Here is an 18,931-nt window from a genome sequence, read left to right as displayed (position 1 = left end):
ATCAAAGCTTCTTTGGTGTTGTTTTGTCGTGCATTCACTTGAATGGCCTGCCCTATGCGTGACCCGCAGAAAAACATAAGCAGGGATGGAGAAAAAGAAAAAGTTTTGAATCCCTGTACCCGGGGTTCCTTATGTGGCTACTTTTCCTCTCCAACTATGGTCTATAGTAGCTTTTAGCACTTGTCTGCCTTGCTCCACTTTCCTTCTCAGCCTACGACTGCAAGACATCCCTGCCATGGATATCGCCTCTCAGATATTCCTTGCATTGGCACATTCCATCCTTTTGCATTGGATGCCTCCCTTACATCTTCATTCATGCAGGTAGGTTTCCACCTCCTCTGTAGTCTCTGGTAAAGGGAACTTTTATCCTGAGTTTTCTACTCATTCTTCATTCTGTGCACCCTTCTGCTTTGTCCTGCTTACAGCGTGTCAGTTCATACCTTGTAGGTCCTGATCAACTTTGTAATTTAATTACTCTCACAAACTTTGGTGATGTGGGGAGATTTGTATTGCACTGTTGTTGTACTCCTTGCATAATGGGAGAAACTAAAACCAGATTTTATTTATGTGCACTTTGGTTATTGGCTTTCTGTCCATATTTATATTTTCTTTTTGTAGGCGTTAATAGGAAAATGTTGAAAAAAAAAAAGAAGGGGAAATCCGTTCTCTTTAAATTTTGCTGTCCAATGATGCACAGTCTGTACTGACTTTCCACGTAGCGGGTTTTGATTTTTTTGTAACCATGATGAAAAATATGTGAAATGCCAACATCTGTTTTGCCTTTAGCCAAGAGTATCATCCTTCATGACCTCTGCACCTGTATTTGCACCACATTCCTTTCGTCAGTCAGCTGTGAAGCTACCAAAGTCAAGGTTTGAGGATGCAAAGCGCATCTTGAGAGAAGTGCAGAATAGAAAGAAAATCTTTGAAGACAATTTGGAAGCCATTAACCGGGCCAGGAATGGCACTGCTTGGCACTCCCTCATCAGTGCTTTGACCACAGATGGGTAATATTAACATTTTTCTCATTTTTTTTTATTTCTATGTTTTAGTTTTGCATGAAGTGGCTAGGATTAGAAACTTGTGTGAATTTTATCAGTGTCTTGCAGGATTTCTACTCGGAGACAGGACTACAGAGACAGAATGTAAGGATAAATCTCCTTAGTGGGAACACAGACAGAAATGAAAATTCAAACTATTTCCCTTAACAGATGTTTGGGTTGGAGCTCCATTTTAATAAACAGATTTCAGTGTACTGGATACTTTAGACAGCAGAGGGTATCTGTTGCTTGTAAGGATTTGCAGAAGGACCCTGGAAGGTCATTAACAGAAGATGGATAGGTTTTTCCTTAAAATGAGTGTATAGCCTTTTAAAATGGTATACAGATATAATTAACATGAGTTAAAATATAGAACTTAATAATTCAGCATGTTGATAAACTTTGTTTAAAACTGACAGACCAAAGATCCCCACCTGGATCCTCCCACTCAAATGCATTTGAGCCTCTTACTGGGTTTAATCATAGATCTCTATGACAGTGGCAGCATCATTCAGTTCTCATGTGACACTGGTCAAAGTTTGTGTAGTATATGTCATGTGTAACCTTTTACTGTTCACATGGGGGGTAAAAACTGGTAGTTCGGGTGCATTTTTCCACCTCCTCCCTCTCTTCTTGACTGGCCTCTGAAAGCCTAACATGGAAGGAGACTGTACATATACCGCTGTCATGATGCTTTGTTTCATGGCCACAGCAAACTTAAAGCCGATCTCCATGATTCCTGTTACTTTAAATACCAACCAAGCTGGTCCAAACAAACTATTTTTTTCAGTAACTGCTGCGGCTCTCAGTGCTGTATGTACTGTATGCAGCTTCAGCTAAATACAGTACACAGTGCTGGGTTCCGGCTGTGAGACAGTGATTTCCCATCTCACACCTGGAACAAAACAGAATTGGGCTGAGCAGTGCTCAGCTATTCATAGGCAGTTTTGCATTCTGTGAATTAATACAAAGCTTCCTCTGATTGACTAGCTCGGTTTTGTGAGGGTGACCATTGTCACTGGGACTGGCAGTGAAGAAAAATAAACAACAAGAAAAAAAATTGCCACTAGAACCGTGGGTAGAGTGGAAATATTTCAGTGGGGATGCTTGTTCTAGTGGCAACTGTCTTTGAAGGCATTTCCTTCACTTTAGAGAGATTTCCTCCTGCTTCATGTAGTTTCTATGGGACGGGGAGCGAAGGGAAATCTGCCCACTGGAACACCAATGACAATGACAAACTTAACAAGGGTTTATAACCCTTCCCTCCCTATTTAACACCAAAACATGTTTTGGCTCTAGATGTGCTTTCATTGTAATTACTTTTCTAAATAACAGTACATCACAACAATTACGCTTTACTGCATCTCTTAATTCGGGACTTGGTTGAAGTTCTGTTTAAATGGTCAATCCACCTAAAACATAGATGTCAGATTTTGGTAGAGTTAAAGCCCAAATGAACATTCAGTTTAAACTAGATATACGTTCCAGGTGCATCAAGGTGTTCAATAACTCACTGTCCTTTTTTCTTTCCTAAACAGTTATAGTGTGATTAGAAAAGCCTGTCCCCTGTAAGCAGATGGCTCTGTGGGGAAGCACAGAGGTCTTGCATTCCCCCTACTAAGTTAGACCTATAGATCTGTGATCAACAATGTTCATAGTATGACTCAGTAGGGGGGCATGTCAGACCTTTGCAGAGAGACCACCACTTCCCCACAGCGAGCAAGGGTCTCACTCTGTAGCTGTTGGCAGGTGATAGGTTTTTGCACTTGGGCTGTGGCGGCTTTAGAAAGAAAATAAACAGTGAAACTTTGAAAACTTTTTGTTTTGAAGCACCCAGAATGCATTTATCAACTAGAAAAGCTACAATTTCTGGGGAAATTGTGTGAAGTGTTCTTGCCTCCACCAGTAGTCTGCAACTGGAGTGGGCGGAGTAACTGGGTGGAGTGGCTTAAGTGGAGTTTCAATGAATGTCAATGGACGGCGTGAGTTGCAAACAAATGGTCATATTGTGAAAACTATCAGGACTATGGCTTAGCCGTGGACATTTTTAGTGGCAGCAGGGATAGCTGAACGTTTTGATATAAGATTTGTGTAGGTGGGCTTGAAAATGAGGGATTGATGGCAGTTTAGAAATCATGTCCTGATTTTTCAGCTCACACTCTAGTTTTGAACATTCCGCCATTCATTCCTATGGGACCAATTTCACCACAAAAATGCCGATATTTCGTGAACCATTCGGCGAAACGTTCCACAAAGTAATAGCACAACAATCGGAAACAATCCGCACGTTTCGGTTTATTACTGTCTATGTAGTGTAAAAACTGTGGGAGGAGTTAGGGTGGTAAATTTGGCTATAATAATAAGAATATATATGTGAGATAACAGTAAGTGGTCTTGCCATGCAAGAACACTTAAATAAAGCTGAAAGTTCAATTGGGATTTAAGCCAAAGGTTTTTTTTTTTTTTATATCTTTCTGAGACTATATTGGTGGGAACTCCAGTTCTTTAGTTCCTATTTATGCACCTTCTGTGGACATTAGGAAACGCTCCCACTATTCCTGTTGGATATTTAATCTCATTTAATTATAGACTGTAACGGGTTGATCGAACACAAAAAGGTGGGAACATCCAAAACTCCCAGGTATACAGGAGTTATGACGTGGCGATCTCATTGTTAGAGTATCTAATCATGTAAGATGTCATGATTTAGCTCCTCTGGGCCCCTCTTATAGATAAAATATCACTTTTGAGTGGAATAGCCATTATGGCCACTTCAGACTTATGCTGTCCATTCTGTTGTCACATGCATATTAAAGCGGTTCTTCAATCAGTTCTGCAACAATTAACAGCAGCTACAAAAACTGTAGCTGTTGAATTTTATTAAACAGACACTTGCTTGTCCTAGGATCCAGCGCCATCATCACACAGGTCAGTTTGTTCGCTGATTTTCGGATCCCAGCTCCGGCATGTTAACTGGGCAGCCAGAAATGGCTTCTTGCAGCTTCACAGCTGGCTGCGCAGGTGTGGGGCGCCCTGCACTTTGTAAATGGTATTTTCTGGGACCTATAACTTGTCCCGAAAGGTTGCAGGCAGGGAGGGGGGAGGAGATGTTCCCCTCAGATTGCCTAGGCGATCTAAGCAGAAGTGGGAGCCGTTACCTGTTAAAACCAGGTACCCGCTTCCCCCTAAAAAATATGTTCCTACTATGGAAGGGGGGGGGGGGGAGTGGAATTTGAAGTGAAGTTCCGCTCTAATGTGCAGTATTTCATACGTTGTGCTAAGTCAGTCCATTTATTTTTACATGGACTTGGAACTTTATGCATCTCACCAACAAGCAAAGATGGTTATGAAAATGACTGACGCTGCTCTGTCACTTGTGTGCTACCACAAAGCATAGATGAAAAATCAAGGATTAAAGTTTATCCAACGTAGCTGGTCTGCAAGTGGTAAAGGAAAACCTATGAAAAGATGTGTAATCTGACCTGTCCCTTATAACTTTTTTTCCAGTGATATTTCAGAGAAAATGCGAATTCAGAGAATGGTGGATTGCTGGATTAGTAAAATGGATTCTGAAATTCAGGTCAGTAATATACAGAGCCATTAGAAATCTTAGAAATAGTTTCTATTAACAGCAAATTAAGTGATTCAACTCACAATGTAGAGGTATCTCAACTGCAGCCCATGATATCACCAAAATGGCCCACATAATGGTCAGTATATGTAATGCTAGAAAGGATTGTCAGAGACTGCTGATGTGCTAGAGGAAATGGTGATAGGAGACTATGGGCATGCTACATATTTGGTTGGAGACTGGAAATGCTGCAGATGACAGGGAGAGACTGGAAATATATTGGGGGAGATTTACTAAAACTGGTGCACTCAGAGTCTGGTGGAGCTGTGCATGGTAGCCAACAGCTTCTAACTCTAGGCTTGTTCAATTTAAGCGTTGGCAATAAACCCTGAAAGCTGATTGGTTTCTATTTGGAACTGCACCAGATTTCGTTTTATGCAGTTTTAGTAAATAACCTCCATTGCATGAGACTAGTGGAGATCTTGCCGTTTCTCCATTACAAATCGATGCTCTCAGTGCAGTACAGACTTTCATGGTCCAAGGGTCGAGCAATCTATATCAAAGGGTCAAAGGTTGTGCTCAAGGGGTGTTCACAATCATTGATGACATCATTTTGCTTATATTAGACAACTTTTGTTAAATAATTAATTTTTCGATTGTTTTATGTCTTTGACTTACATGATGCTTTATACTTGATGCATTATACCCTTAAATTGTTAACATTTTTTAATAATTTTAGCAATGATTGGTATGGGGAACTTTGGGAATATTGTCATCTCTGTGTAATGCTGGAATAATAATGTTCTTCTTTCATCTTTATCTGTAATAAAGATTTATAATATACATTTATAACTTGCTCTCTAAAGCACTGGTGCCCAACCTGCAGACCTTTGTAACTTTCTGTGCAAGTCTCGGGGCTCATGCAGACAGTAGTCTGTGTTTCCCCTTTAATAGCAGTGATTTGTGTCATGTCATGTGTTTACAGTCTATGGGGTTGAATTACGAAAGGCAAATAGACTGTTCACTTTTCAAGTGCAGTGGTAGTCTGCAAGGCAATTATCTCCAGAGCTTAGTGAATGAGGGGAAGCTCTGTTCATTTCCATCATCCAATCATGCGCAAGCAAAAAGTATGGTTTTTTATTTTCCTTGCATGTGATTGGGTGTTTATTGCAAATGGTCACCCCATTCAGTTCACAAAATTCACAAAACGTCTCAAGACTGGTTCTGTGAAGAATCCAATCAAAATAAAATACCTTTCAAAGTGCTCAACCACCTCAAATTTTACAAACTCCTTACCGGAGATATTAAAGTGTTACTAAACCCACAACAATAAAATCAGTCTGTATATGCAATAAAGAATGCTTGTTATACTCACTGTGGAACCTAAAGGGTTAATCCTTTGCACTGTGTAAAAAGGCTGTTTGATCCTGTCTTCCCTGATCCTCCCCTACTTCCAGTGTCCCTCCCTTGTCTCCTGATAACACATATTGTGTGGAGATACTCTGCACATGCTCAGTTTGGTGTGGTATTGATAGAGAGTTTTCTTTTTTTTTTGGGAGAGTGCATGTGATCAGCACAGGGCCAATTAGCACTGTCCAGACAGAGGTCAGGGGTTCTGCATCCTCCTAGAGCAGACCAAGAACTCCTCCTACAAGTTTTAACCAGTGCTTTGCTGGACACGGACAAAAGTCACAAGACTGCTCTACCTGCTGATGAGAAAAGGCATTTAGCAGTTTATATTTACTAAAATAATTGCATTTCCATGTTGTGTGTACTGTGGGAGACCAGATATAGTGAATGCAGGGTCCTGGGTTTAGTAACACTCTAAATTATAGGAGACCAATCTAGCACAGAAATAGACCCAAGGTTCAACAGAAGCAGCTGGAATGTATAATCAACAACTTGCACTACCAGATGGCTCCAGCATCTCTCAACCTCTCTGTAGACTCTGGCAGATCCCCACCTTGATCTGAATGTATTGCCGCTCAGAGAGAACAGACCCAAGCTCCATGACCCAGTATCAAATAAAATCACAATTTTATTGTGCAAACTTACAAGGATTGGAAACCGTCAGCATGATACATCTAACATGGCACTTGCACTGCCGCCAAGCTCACAGCGTGTGTGATGATGTCACGATTAAGTTCCGCCTAATGCATTTCATGTAGAATCACATCTTCAGAGGTCCATGAAGCTAGTTAAATTCCTGAAGTGCATCACTGTCCTCTCCTTCTGATGTCACAGTGAGCCCCACTTTAGGCTTGTAATAGCTTACTCATGTGATGGAGGGAGGGCACTGACATAATTCCAAAAGTGTGCCGACAAAGATGTGGACACTGTATGTGTCGCCCAAAGGAAAAATAAAGAAAACTTAAGTAAAAATGAACACGATATGTTAAATTAACAATTTCTGGTTAGCTATGGAACATGTGAAATTCTAGTTTTTATTTGGGAAATACTTTAATTGCTGTGTTTAGTTCCACATTACAGGCACTGGGGTGGGCAAGGTAGCAGTGGTGTGTTATTTCACTTATGTTTGCATTATGGATCTCTTGTCTAAATAGAGCTGTTGAGAATTCTGTGGCACCGGGCAGCCCATACTCCCAAATCTGTTTCTGTTTAAGGCCAGGCTGTTGGCACCAAAAAGAATCCTAAGTGGTGGTGGTCTCAGAACCGTGCAGCAGCACCTCTTTAAAAAGAGTCAATTGTTGTTGTTTCCTAGTAAGGAGACCCTTGATAGTCATTGGTTATGGAAAAAAAATGTCAACAAAACTTGCCCTAAAACAGTCGTAGTTTTCTTTTAAAGCTACACTCCAGGTAGAAATAAAAGGCACAGATTATTCCAGCTCTGTTAATATGTCAATACATGTATTTTTAAATGGAAATAATGTAAGTATCTGAATTTGATTTGGTATCAGCTTCTTGCCAGGTCTTAACAGCAGATCTCAGTCTGGGAGAAGGGAGATGCATCACAGGAAGTCAGTAAGTTATGCTGCAGTGTTAAAAAGGGGCATGCTGACAGGAGAAGACGGTATACTGACAAAGATAGGAGTTCAAAAATCAAGATCGCCACCGTGCCACATCCAGTTATGCTGAACAGAAAAAAATGTGGGAACGTCCCCACAACAATTGTTGGACTTTACTGTCACATCATAAGACAGAATTAAAATATACAGAAAAATTGTATTACAATGTTTCAATGATACATATAGAAAATAATTCATAAAAATAAACATTTCATGGTGTCATATACAACAAAATACTTTAACACCTTCCTGCCCGGCCTATAGTAGATTGCCGGGTGGGACACTTGCCACCGTGACTGGGTGTCCTATGACGTCCTGTCAAAACGAGCCACTCACGCGGCCACGTGATCTGTCACCGCCTGTGTCTACTGGACACAGCCGATGACATATCACTACACTGGCCCGTTGCCAGTGTCATGTGGCCGCTGTGACCTATCACAGCAGATCACATGTCAATTGTATACAATGGATGGCTTCCTGTCATGCATTCCATTGTATACAATTCTGTTGTTAGCTGTGACTGGTCAAGGTAGTCACATGATACAGACAGGGCCAATCACAGCCCATCTGTACCATGTGATCAGCTTTGCCCAATCACAGTTAATCACAACAAAAGACTGAATGAATTAGTTTCATTCAGTAACAATGATTACAAATACTAATGAAATACATTGGTATTAGCAATGATAATGTGTTAAAAAAAAATCCTGATCACTTGCCCAGAGTAGTTCAATGTTACTATGGTAACGTTGTATTGCTTTGATCACAGTGTGCTGAAAAATAAAATCGTAATAAAAAAAAAAAACAATAATAAAAAATAATAGAAACATTTGAAAAAAAAATACAAATTAAATTTTCACCAAAAGAAATGTAGCAGAATACATTTTGACCTAAATTTATGAATAAATGTTATTTGTTTGCAAAATTTTATAACAGAAACGAAGAAAAGAGGGTTTTTTTTCAAAAGATTCAGGTGTTTTTTTGTTTTGTTTAGCAAAAAATAAAAAACTCAGTGGTGATTAAATACCACTGAAAGAAAGCTCTATTTATGTGGAAACAAAATGATAAAAATGTCATATGGGTGCAGTGTTGCATGACCGCTCAATTGTCATTCAAAGTACAACAGCGCTGAAAGCTGAAAATTGGCCTGGGCAGGAAGGGGGTATAAGTGCCCGGTATTGAAGTGATTAAAGACAAAACCCCACAGAGATTAGGACACATTAGCCCATGTGATCAGTACACCCAACCCAGGTGAAATGCAGTAGATGGGTCCCAATCCCAATTGCCAGTAAAGTCCAACAATTGTTGTGAATTGTTCCCACAATTTTTTCTGTAAAGACATTTCATTATTCTGCTGCCTCTGTTTCCACTGTCCCGTCAGTGTTACTTAAAGTATAGCTAAAGGCAAAACTTTTTTTTTTCTTTTTTTTTTTAATTTTTGGGTAGAATACCTGTCAGTTTTTATTGCTGTCTGTGACCTCGTAAGGGAGATTCACCCTCACTATTTGTACTGTTTATTATTATCATTGAAAGTGAAAGTAAAAGAAAATCCCAAATTTTGGACTGTTCCCAAAAAAGTAATAGAGAGGAAACGTTCACTAGTTCTGGTGACCTGGGGGTCCCCAAAATATCCCCTTAATTTGTAGGGATTTCTTCTCACTTACTGTTTGCCTATGGGACAGGAAGTGAAGGGAAATCTCCCCAATGGTACAGAGATGGCAAAAATAACACTCCTTTACTCTATTCAAAATGAAAAAAAGTTTTTCCTATAGTTCTACTTTAACAGCAGCGGAGAAAAATCAGATCTCCTGATCCGTTAGACAGGGTTGTGCTATGTGGCAGAGGTGTGTAAATCTTTACACTGGATGGATATAATATCAATCCTTTGGCAAGTAAAAGATCTACCTTACTTCCTGCTCTCTAGTTCCGTTGCCACCTCCTCCCATGCTCGCCTCCAGGATTTCTCCAGAGCTGCTCCCATCATCTCCCTTCCCCAATGTGTCTGATTATCTCCATCTCTGTCCACTTTTAGACAATCCCCTAAACCTCATCTTTTCAGAGAGGCCTATCCTGCCCCCACCTAACTACTTTACATGTATTTTGTCCATCAGCCCACCCCCTACATTTATTACCTTTTGTATCTCGACTCTCCCTTTTAGATCGTAAGTTCTAACGAGCAGGGCCCCCTGAATCCTCCTGTGTTAATTTGTATTGTAATTCTACTTTTTGCCCTTATGTTGTAAAGTGCTGTGTAAACTGTTGGCGCTATATAAATCCTGTATAATAATAATAATAATGTGTTTCACCTGCGTAGTTAGCTGTTTTCCTGCAGTTCAGCTGTAATATTTATCATGTGATGCTACAGTATATATTTATTAGTTATAAAGGCTGTTTAGCCAGAAAAGTCAGCAGACTTTGTTTTCCAGGATAAACTGGCAAGTGAGGATATTAAGAAAAAGAAACCTGAAGACAGAGTTCAGGAGCCTTCACTTAGACGGAATGCAGGAAGCGGCAAAGACCTAAAGAATAATAGAGATCGGGAGATCAAAGGCCCAGCAAGAGGTGCGCTAAGGAGTACAAAGCCTTCAACTGGGGTCTCAGCCAAGGTTCAGCCAAAGCTTGGTGCTGAGAAGCTCACAGGACAGCAGAGCAGAGCCACACTGAACAAAGGTGGAAAGTCGAAGGTGAGGTCCAGTGGGGATTTACTATTAAAGTGTTTTTTTCTCCAGGAAACATCTGCTCTGCCTTCACCAGTGTTTTCTGTCACAATACTTTAAAGTCCTGTGCTATTCCTTATGTGTTTTATATAGATATCTGGTCTTAAAAAGGCCTCAGGGCTTTTGCTAATAGTAAGTACTCATTTGTTCTAATCAGTGAGCATACTTTCTGACTGATCAAAAGCTTTATAAAGAGCACTTACTAGTTTCATGACTCACAGTGACACCTGCTGGTTAAAAAGGATAATTCAGTGTTATAGTCCTTCACTGAGGCTAGGTGGGGAAGGGGGGTACAACATCTGGTTGAGGCAGGTTTTACGACCCCCAACCACTCCCTCTTAAGCTGCAAAGGCAGTGGACAGTGTTGTATTCCATCTGACATGTTCGGTGGGCAGAAGCACCTGCTGAACATGACCCATTCAACTGGGGGTGTTGACCATGCTAGCTCAACAACCAAGGAACAGATCCAAGCACTAGGTCCTTTGGGAATTCCAAATTAAAAAAGAAAAAAGCGCCATTTACAAAAAACACCAAAGTGTCAGCAACATATCCCACCCAAAATAAATTTTGGCAACAATAATCCTAATTAAAAGGTATGCGCTAATAAACTTCTACAAAGGTGTATATCATCATCCAAAAAAAACATTTAGTGTTTTAAATAAATAATTATAGTGTCCAAACATAAATTAGTGTCCAAAAAAAAATTAATTTCCAAAAAAAAATGATATTAGTGTCCAAAAAAAAAAATATATTTTTTTTTTGGACACTAATTTATGTTTGGACACTATAATTATTTATTTAAAACACTAAATGGTTTTTTTGGACGATGATATACACCTTTGTATAAGTTTGTTATTAGCGCATACCTTTTAATTAGGACCTTTGGGAATTCCACATGGATTTAAAAATTATAGGGATATATCTTTTTTTTTTTTTTTTGTTGTTTACAAACATTTTTATTGAGAGATAAACTACAAAAACTGCACAACTTCATGCAGTATAACATACATCAAGAAAAAGGCACATAGGCAATGAACAGTAGTATAAAACACAATCATACAAAAATAAAGATTAAGTATATGAAAAAGGTAGGCAGCAAGATAGGCAGAACAATAGACCATCAATTGAACAGTAAGTGTCGATGTGTTTTCCAACCATCCCGTTTTCCGTTGAATAAATGCATCCTATCCAGCAATGTATATTGAATACGTTCCATGAGCATGACCATATCGACTCTTCACAAAGCAGAGGCCAAAGGGACCACTGATAATTTCCATTTAAGGGCAATGGCCCATAGGGTAGAGACACAAATAATGTGAATTAGCCTCCTTAGGTTGGCTGGGATCTCCGAAATGGAAGCACCCAACAAACAAATCTTCAGAGATCAATCCACTGGAGAACCCGCCGAGGCAGAGGCCACTTCAGAAATCCTACGCCAGATCAAGACAAGACCAGGACAAGCCCAAAACATATTCACAAGGGTACCAGCAAGGCCACAACTCCTAAAAGATAGGTGTGACGTTCCTGGAAACATGACATGTAGTCTAGAGGGGATGTAATACCAAAGAGTTAAAACTTTAAGGGCCGTCTCATGGACCGAGAGAGATCTAGAGCCTCTACGTATATTATCCACCATGGCATTCCAGTCTTCATCTGAAAATGTAATACCGCAATCAACCTCCCATTTCTGTCTATACAAGGGAGGTAAGGGAAATATGGCATTCGAACAGGAGTGATATAAATCCAAGATAAGACCCCTACCCCTGGGCGAGTCACAGCTGATACGTTCAAAATAAGTAATCGGGGACGAGGGCATCAATCCAAAATGAAAGCTAAAAAAATGTCTTATTTGCCGATAAGGATAATGTTCGATATTTCTTTTTTTAAGCTAATCACATTCACATACTTAAAAAGATACTGTATCATGGTTATAGTTTTCCTTTAATGCAACTTTGTAGCTGTTTTCAAAAGATAAAGTAAGACTCCCTGAAAGGCAAGCAGCTAATACTTTCCTATCACACTGCCCTTGCCACTGAACTCCTTTGGTTTAAACAACAAAATTTGCTCAAAGATATTCAGCTTCTGTTACACTTCTGGATATCAGATGCCTTGTCCCCTGCTGCACTCTTTTGTCGGCCCCTGTGTTCTTCAGCACAGTGGGGGGTTGCCAGCATCAAGCTTTATGGACATACAGGAGATCTTTGAGCAAGATTATCTCTTCAGCTCTGTGGACTTTGGTATAGTGGGCAGCAGGACAGGTAAGTATTGTTTGACTTTAATCTTTTGAAAATAGTGATATATTTGCTTTAAATCTCTATTTTTTTACTTATTCTCCTGTAATTGCTAATTTTTTTTTTATGTTCAACATAGTAGATATGAATGAACCTGAGATTCTATTTTATTTTCCAGTTCTGCATAAGAGTTCTTTATGACATAGCACTGAGAAGTGTTTCTGCCACTTAAAGATCCTGTGTGTTGGAAATGACTGGAAAATACATTACAATTAGGTAAACACTGCCCTAGCATGACATGGGCCATCCATCATCACTAATCCATCCAACACTTCCAACACAGAAGACCCCCACAGTGTTGGAGATGTTTGGATAAAGCCTGAGCTGTTAGAGACCTGCAGCAGGTAGCCAGTAAATCATTGTCAGCAGTATTACTTGGGGAGATCCATGGGGCCCAAGTGCTGATGTATCATCAGTGTTGATTATGTGTACTGTAAACCACTTATGTGTCATATTTCCTACTCTTGTCTGTAGATCTACCCTTTTGACAGCATTGATTTCTTTGGCAATAAAAGGACATTTATTTTTAAATGTTTCATCATAGGCAGGGATTTTCATATAAAATTTAGATACATATTTTTTTACTGACACAAATAAAACCTGAATTTACTGAGGTAAGATTGCATTTGAATATTTTCACATATTTGAGACAGCAGGTAGAGCTTTAAACTTCTTTTCCCCACTTAAAAAGAAGCGCAAACTCAAACTAACTTTTTCATTGCAGTGACCTATCCATTTTCAGATAGCTTAGTCTCAAGTTTTACTGAAAGATGCAAGATCTTTAGATAACCCATAGTGATCTGGAAAGCCTTTGACATGTTAAATATTTATTTGTAAAATATTTGAATATTGTATACCTATGGTAAAAAGAATGGAAATAAAATTGATCCCAAACTATTATACTATCCCTTACAGTAATTATAATTTACAGCAAATTTCCATTCTGAAAGAAGTATGGAATTAAAAAAACTATTAGTTGAAATAGGCAGCAGAAAATGAGGGCTATCAGTGCTGCAGTAACTTTTGGTAAAACGTGTGGCTGTGCCCCCAGGAAGGCCTACTGTCAGTTTATTATCGTTATTCAGGTTGATTTTGGGGCGGTCATTACTAAGGGTAGAACATCCAATAACCAAGTTGTCTACAGTATATGCAGCTGCATAGTTTTCACATATATTCGCCTAAACACAGCTCTCTGGGCTCCTTTTACAGGTGCAACACCAGCTGAATTTTTTTTCAACCTTCAGACATTTTGCACCAGCATATTCTGTGGATACCTCTTTCTTTGATGTACAGTGTAGTGACTTTCATGAGTCGGTTCTCAAAGAAACTCTAGCTAGTGTCTTGGAAAAAATCCAGAATGTGTAGTAAAAGGACAACCTCAGAAATGGTTTTGAAGTCCAAAAAGTATTACATTTTATCTTAAAAGTTAATTTTTATATGAAATAAAATACTATCTTAATCATACAGTACAAGACACAGGCAGTGTATGCATGCACTCAGGTGATGACCAGGTGTTGCATAATACCACTGGTCACACACTTTATCACCACTTCTGCCTAGAGCCCTTATTGGGTACTTGGGTGCTTCCTCCCACCTTTTTTGGCCATAAGGATTCATTACAGGATGGTCTACACCTGGGGTACTGCATACTCCTTACCGTATTTTCCACACCTTTTTTTCGGGAGTATGCTTCAGGGGAATACCATTACTTGTAGAAGAGAACAGGTGAAGGGGGCTTAATGCAAAATCACAGGTGAACATTCACTCTGACGAAGACCTGCACAAAACTTAACCTCAGAGTAACAATGTGCTCCTTGCACCTGAGCAAGGCCTCTAACAGCTGTCACAGCATCGGATTCTAGCCTTTTTGTCAGGCAACAAGCTGCCTATTTAATTACAGCCTTAATACAGCCATCTTTGTTTTGGACCAGAAATGCCATTCCTCTTCTATACTCCTGTTTCTTAACTGGAGTATAATCGTGATATGCTAGTCCTAGATGATGTAGAAACAGAATGGAAAAGGACATTGAGGTAGTATTGGAGGAAGCTGTGGATGAGATTCCTTCCCCAGATTGTCACTATGTTGAAGAGCGAGCTTCATGCAATATGCTTGCTAGTGTTGAAAAGCTCATTGCCTCTGTCCGTAAATCCATTTTGCCAGTTGATCCCCAGTCTTGCCATGCCCCTTTGGGTACAGAGAGACCTGCAAAATCCTGCAAAACATTGCTTTTTCTTAAACAGAATGTGCAGTTTGATGATTGGCTAACTCCTGAAGGAGATTTCATTCCCCTCAAAATTTGTATTGAACTCTGTTCAGTGGAAAATGATTTCACCAAGAAGTGGATTTTTCCTGTAGTAGACCCTGCTGTCTCTGTCCTAAACAAGCACCTCACTGTTCCTGACGAGATTGCAGAGGTTCCTTCTTTCAAAGATTCTACACATAGAAAATTTGAGACACTCCTAAAGGCTGTTTTTAAAGTTGAACTCCAGCTTTTGTTACACTTTAAAGCTGGCCCAAAGGAACTCTGTCCCTCACTAGCACATGAGGCTGCTGGATGTGCTGAATAAACTGTATGTAGCTGACACTACATACAGAATACAGCACTGTGTTCCGGATGCGAGCCGAGACCTTCCTGTCTCACACCCGGAACACAATAGAGTCTGTCTGAGTGGCGCTCAGCCATTCATAGAAAGCTATGTATTCTATCAGTGAATATAAAGCTCTCTCTGATTGGCTGAGTTGGCGGGCTAATGATGTCACAACCTCTGAATCATCCAGTCAGAGGAAGCTTTGTATTCATTGATAGAATACATCGCTTTCTATGTATGGCTGAGCGCCACTCAGACAGACCCTACTGTGTCCTGGGTATGAGACAGAAAGGTCTCCGCTTGCACCCGGAACACAGTGCTGTATGCTGTATGTAGCCTCAGCTACATACAGTTTTTACAGCACATCCAGCAGCCTCACATGTTAGCGAGAGACAGCTTGGCCCAAACAAACTAAGTAAAGCCTAGCAAAAGCTGGAGTTCAGTTTTCATCCTGCAGGTCCATCTCTGCAACCTTCTCTCACTGAGATTTTAGTCTGTCAAGCTGCAGCTAACCGGACTAGGACAATGAACAACCAATATGGTCCTGTATTTAAGGTCATGCTGTTACACAGCAATTACAGCAGTTGCCTTCTGCTCTGCTTTTCTGTGTTGATGCCCTAGAACGTGTAATGAGACAAAATTTAAGGATGGCTCCATTCACCATTCAGAATGGCTTCATAATCTCTATTCACAGAATCTTATGGCTAAAAGCTTTGACAACTGAAGTTGCTTGCAAAAGGAACCTCACACACAAGGTCTGTTTGGTGAGGTACTTGACCAATTCATAACAGGTCACAGGTGAAAAGATTTACCTTCCACAGTGGAAGGTCCCAAAACCACCCTCCTCAGGAGCCCCTAGTTACTCTAAACACAGAGCACCTGTCTGATCTAGGCTTCAACTTCAAAACCAAAGGGGCACCCTCACTCCTAATTGTGGGGGGATGTCTGTTACACTTTGCGTCTTTCCGGGTCACAGACATCTCAGACCTGTGGGTTCAGTCAGTGGTTTACAACCTCATTCTTGTCTTCTTTCACACCAATCAAAAATTGCCCGAGGACAGTTAGATTTGCAGAATGTCCCAAAGCACCACTGGTCCCAGGGAGTCATTATGCCAATATCACCGCAAGACAGGTTAGAAGAAATCTACTTAAACCTGTTCACAGCACCAAAGCCTAACAGCGTTATTCATCCTATTCTGGCTTTAAAATCCCTCAACAAATTCCTTCAAGTTGCAGCATTTTGCGTGGAATCCATAAGATCAGTAATTGCCTCTCTGAGACAAGGGGAATACATGGCATCTGCATAAATCCAAGTACCCATCTACATGTTCCCGTTTACCCACCAAATCAGCGCTTTGCTTTGCACTCCCTTTAGGCCTTTCCTCATAGCACCTCTGCTTGCCCTTCTCAGAATTCGAGGCATCTAAGTCAGGTGCTATATAGACAACCTTCTTCTGAAGGACTCATCTCCCTTCTGGCTATCAGAAAATGTCCACAGAACAATTCAAATGCTCTAGACTTTCAGTGGGATGATCAATTTAAAAAAAAAAAAATCTGTTCTCCTGCCTTCCCTTCACTTGAATTACTTGGGTGTGGACCTGGTCACATCCCAAGCAAACGTTTTTTTTCCCCACAAAAGAAAGTTCTTTCACTAAGAGCTTATGCTCGAGAATTGAGATCCAGGAGACATCTCACACTGAGATTCTTCATGAGAGTTCTAAGCCTAATGGTAGCCTCCTTCGAAGCAGTACCATTCACCCAATTCCATTTAAGAACTCCTCCCATAAAACATCTTGATCACCTGACAAAATCAGGCTCCTTCTCTTGATTTGCCCATGCTCCTGACCAGCCAAGCAAAGTTGGATTACCACCCCAGCCATGACAGTGGGAAATTCCTTCCTTCCCCGTCACTGGGAAGTTATCACAATAGATGCAAGTCTATTAGGCTGGGGAGAGTCGCAGGAACATGGTCATTGAGGGAAGCTAAATTCCCTATCAACATTTTGGAGCTCAGTGCAGTCAGTGCAGTCCTGCAGTACTGGACCCATATTTCGAAGGGGCACCCAATCAGGGTGCAGTCAGACAATGCCACTGTGGTGGTCTACATTAACCATTAAGCAGGCACAGGAGTGTGGCTGCCTTGATGGAAGGGAACCAGATCACCTTTTGAACAGAAACTCTCTGTCCAGTGATCTGTGGTCTACATCCGAGGAATGGACGACTGCATCCTGGGGTATGGGCACTTCATCCAGATTTCATAAAACTGATATGCCAAAAAAGGGGGTTCTAAAATTGTAAAAATTATTTTAAGAATTTTTTTTATTTTTACACTGGCTGTTTAATTTTTTTTATCGCTTGTATTGCTATCACAAAGGAATGTAAACATCCCTTGTGATTACAATAAGCAGTGACAGGTAGTCTGTACTGAGAGATCTGGGGTCTATTAGAACCAAAAGTGACAAAATACTTATCACTTCTGGTTTCTAATACCACCAGTATCTGGCTTCCCGATTGTATGGGCCTCATATCGTGATCGTGTGGACTTCATAGCCTCTAGGTTCAACAGCAAACTACTTCAGTTTTTTGCCAAAACCAGGGATTTTCAAGCTGTAGCCTCAGACGCCTTCATAATCCCCTGGTCTCAGTTCAAGCTAATTTACACTTTCCCTCCAGTGCAATTCCTATCTTGTCTGCTCAAGAAAATAGAGAAAGATAGGAAAATAGTGATTCTAATTGCACCATACAGGCCCAGAAGAACTTGTTACCCAGACCTACTCGGATTTCTTGCAGAACAGGCCAGATTTGCTTTCACAAGGCCGTCTATTCCATCCTGCTTCTCAATCTCTGGCTTTAACAGCATGGCCATTCAAAGTCTAGTATTAAAGGTTAAATTGGTTTCTGAGTCTGTGATTCCTACCTTGTTAAAAGCAATAAAAGCCTCTTCCAGGAACATAAATTATTGCACCTGGAAATTCTTTTTTGCCTGATGTAAATACAGGCATTTCAGTCCCAGAGATCGCTCTATAGCTCATGTTCTGTTCCTTACAAACAGGCCTTGCTCAGAAATTGCCCTTAACCACTTCCCACCCATAGGACATAATAGGATTTCCTGGTCTTGAAGTGAGATATTGGGATGATTCCTACAGTTACAGGCATTATCCTGGTATCTTTTTTTTTTTTTTATTATTATTTGTAAGGCAGCGATCCTCTGTAAAGTAAAAGCAATTCTAGCAGCTAGCTCAATTTGATTGCTTTTACAAGTGGCAGGAGGGTGTTCCCCATCCCACACACCACTCTCCGGTGCTTTCCTGGGCTCTCCCGTGCAATCGGGGAGCCAGAAACTGAAGCTAGCGTTATCACCGGCTTACCATAGAGCTGAGAGGGGACTTGAACATCCCTGATCATCTCTGTGGTATTAGAAACCAGAAGTGATAAGTATTTTGTCACTTTTGTTTCTAATAGACTCCAGCTCTCTCAGTACAGAGTACCTGTCACTGCTTATTGTTATCACAAGGGATGTTTACATTCATCTGTGATAGCAATAAAAGTGATAAAAAAATTAAATAGCCAGTGTAAAAATAAAAAAAAAAGTATTAAAATAACTTTTTTCTAATTTTTCAACGCGCCACGGCACCCCCCCCCCCCCCCGTGCGCTCGTGCGCAAAAGCGAATGCATGCGTAGGTTGTACGCTTGTAT

The 18,931-nt window shown here is 40.4% G+C and overlaps 1 protein-coding gene across 4 annotated transcripts in view; it reads left to right on the top strand.

The window, feature by feature from the left end:
- KIAA0586 (KIAA0586 ortholog) overlaps positions 1–18,931 on the top strand; it is a 253,660-nt gene that overhangs the window by 63,826 nt on the left and 170,903 nt on the right. For all 4 annotated transcript variants that reach the window (XM_089661119.1, XM_089661118.1, XM_089661120.1 and 1 more), the window contains exons 12-14: positions 787–1,007; positions 4,548–4,620; positions 10,064–10,321. In XM_089661119.1, coding sequence (XP_089517245.1) covers positions 787–1,007; positions 4,548–4,620; positions 10,064–10,321 — 552 coding nt within the window. The remainder of the gene's footprint in view (positions 1–786; positions 1,008–4,547; positions 4,621–10,063; positions 10,322–18,931) is intronic.

The sequence above is a fragment of the Staurois parvus genome, unplaced genomic scaffold, assembly GCF_062004578.1.
Source record: "Staurois parvus isolate SC_StPar_1 unplaced genomic scaffold, SC_StPar_1.0 ptg001316l, whole genome shotgun sequence".
NCBI lineage: Eukaryota > Metazoa > Chordata > Amphibia > Anura > Ranidae > Staurois > Staurois parvus.
Note: the sequence above shows the minus strand (reverse complement) of the source record. Positions and strands in the feature narration are given on the sequence as shown.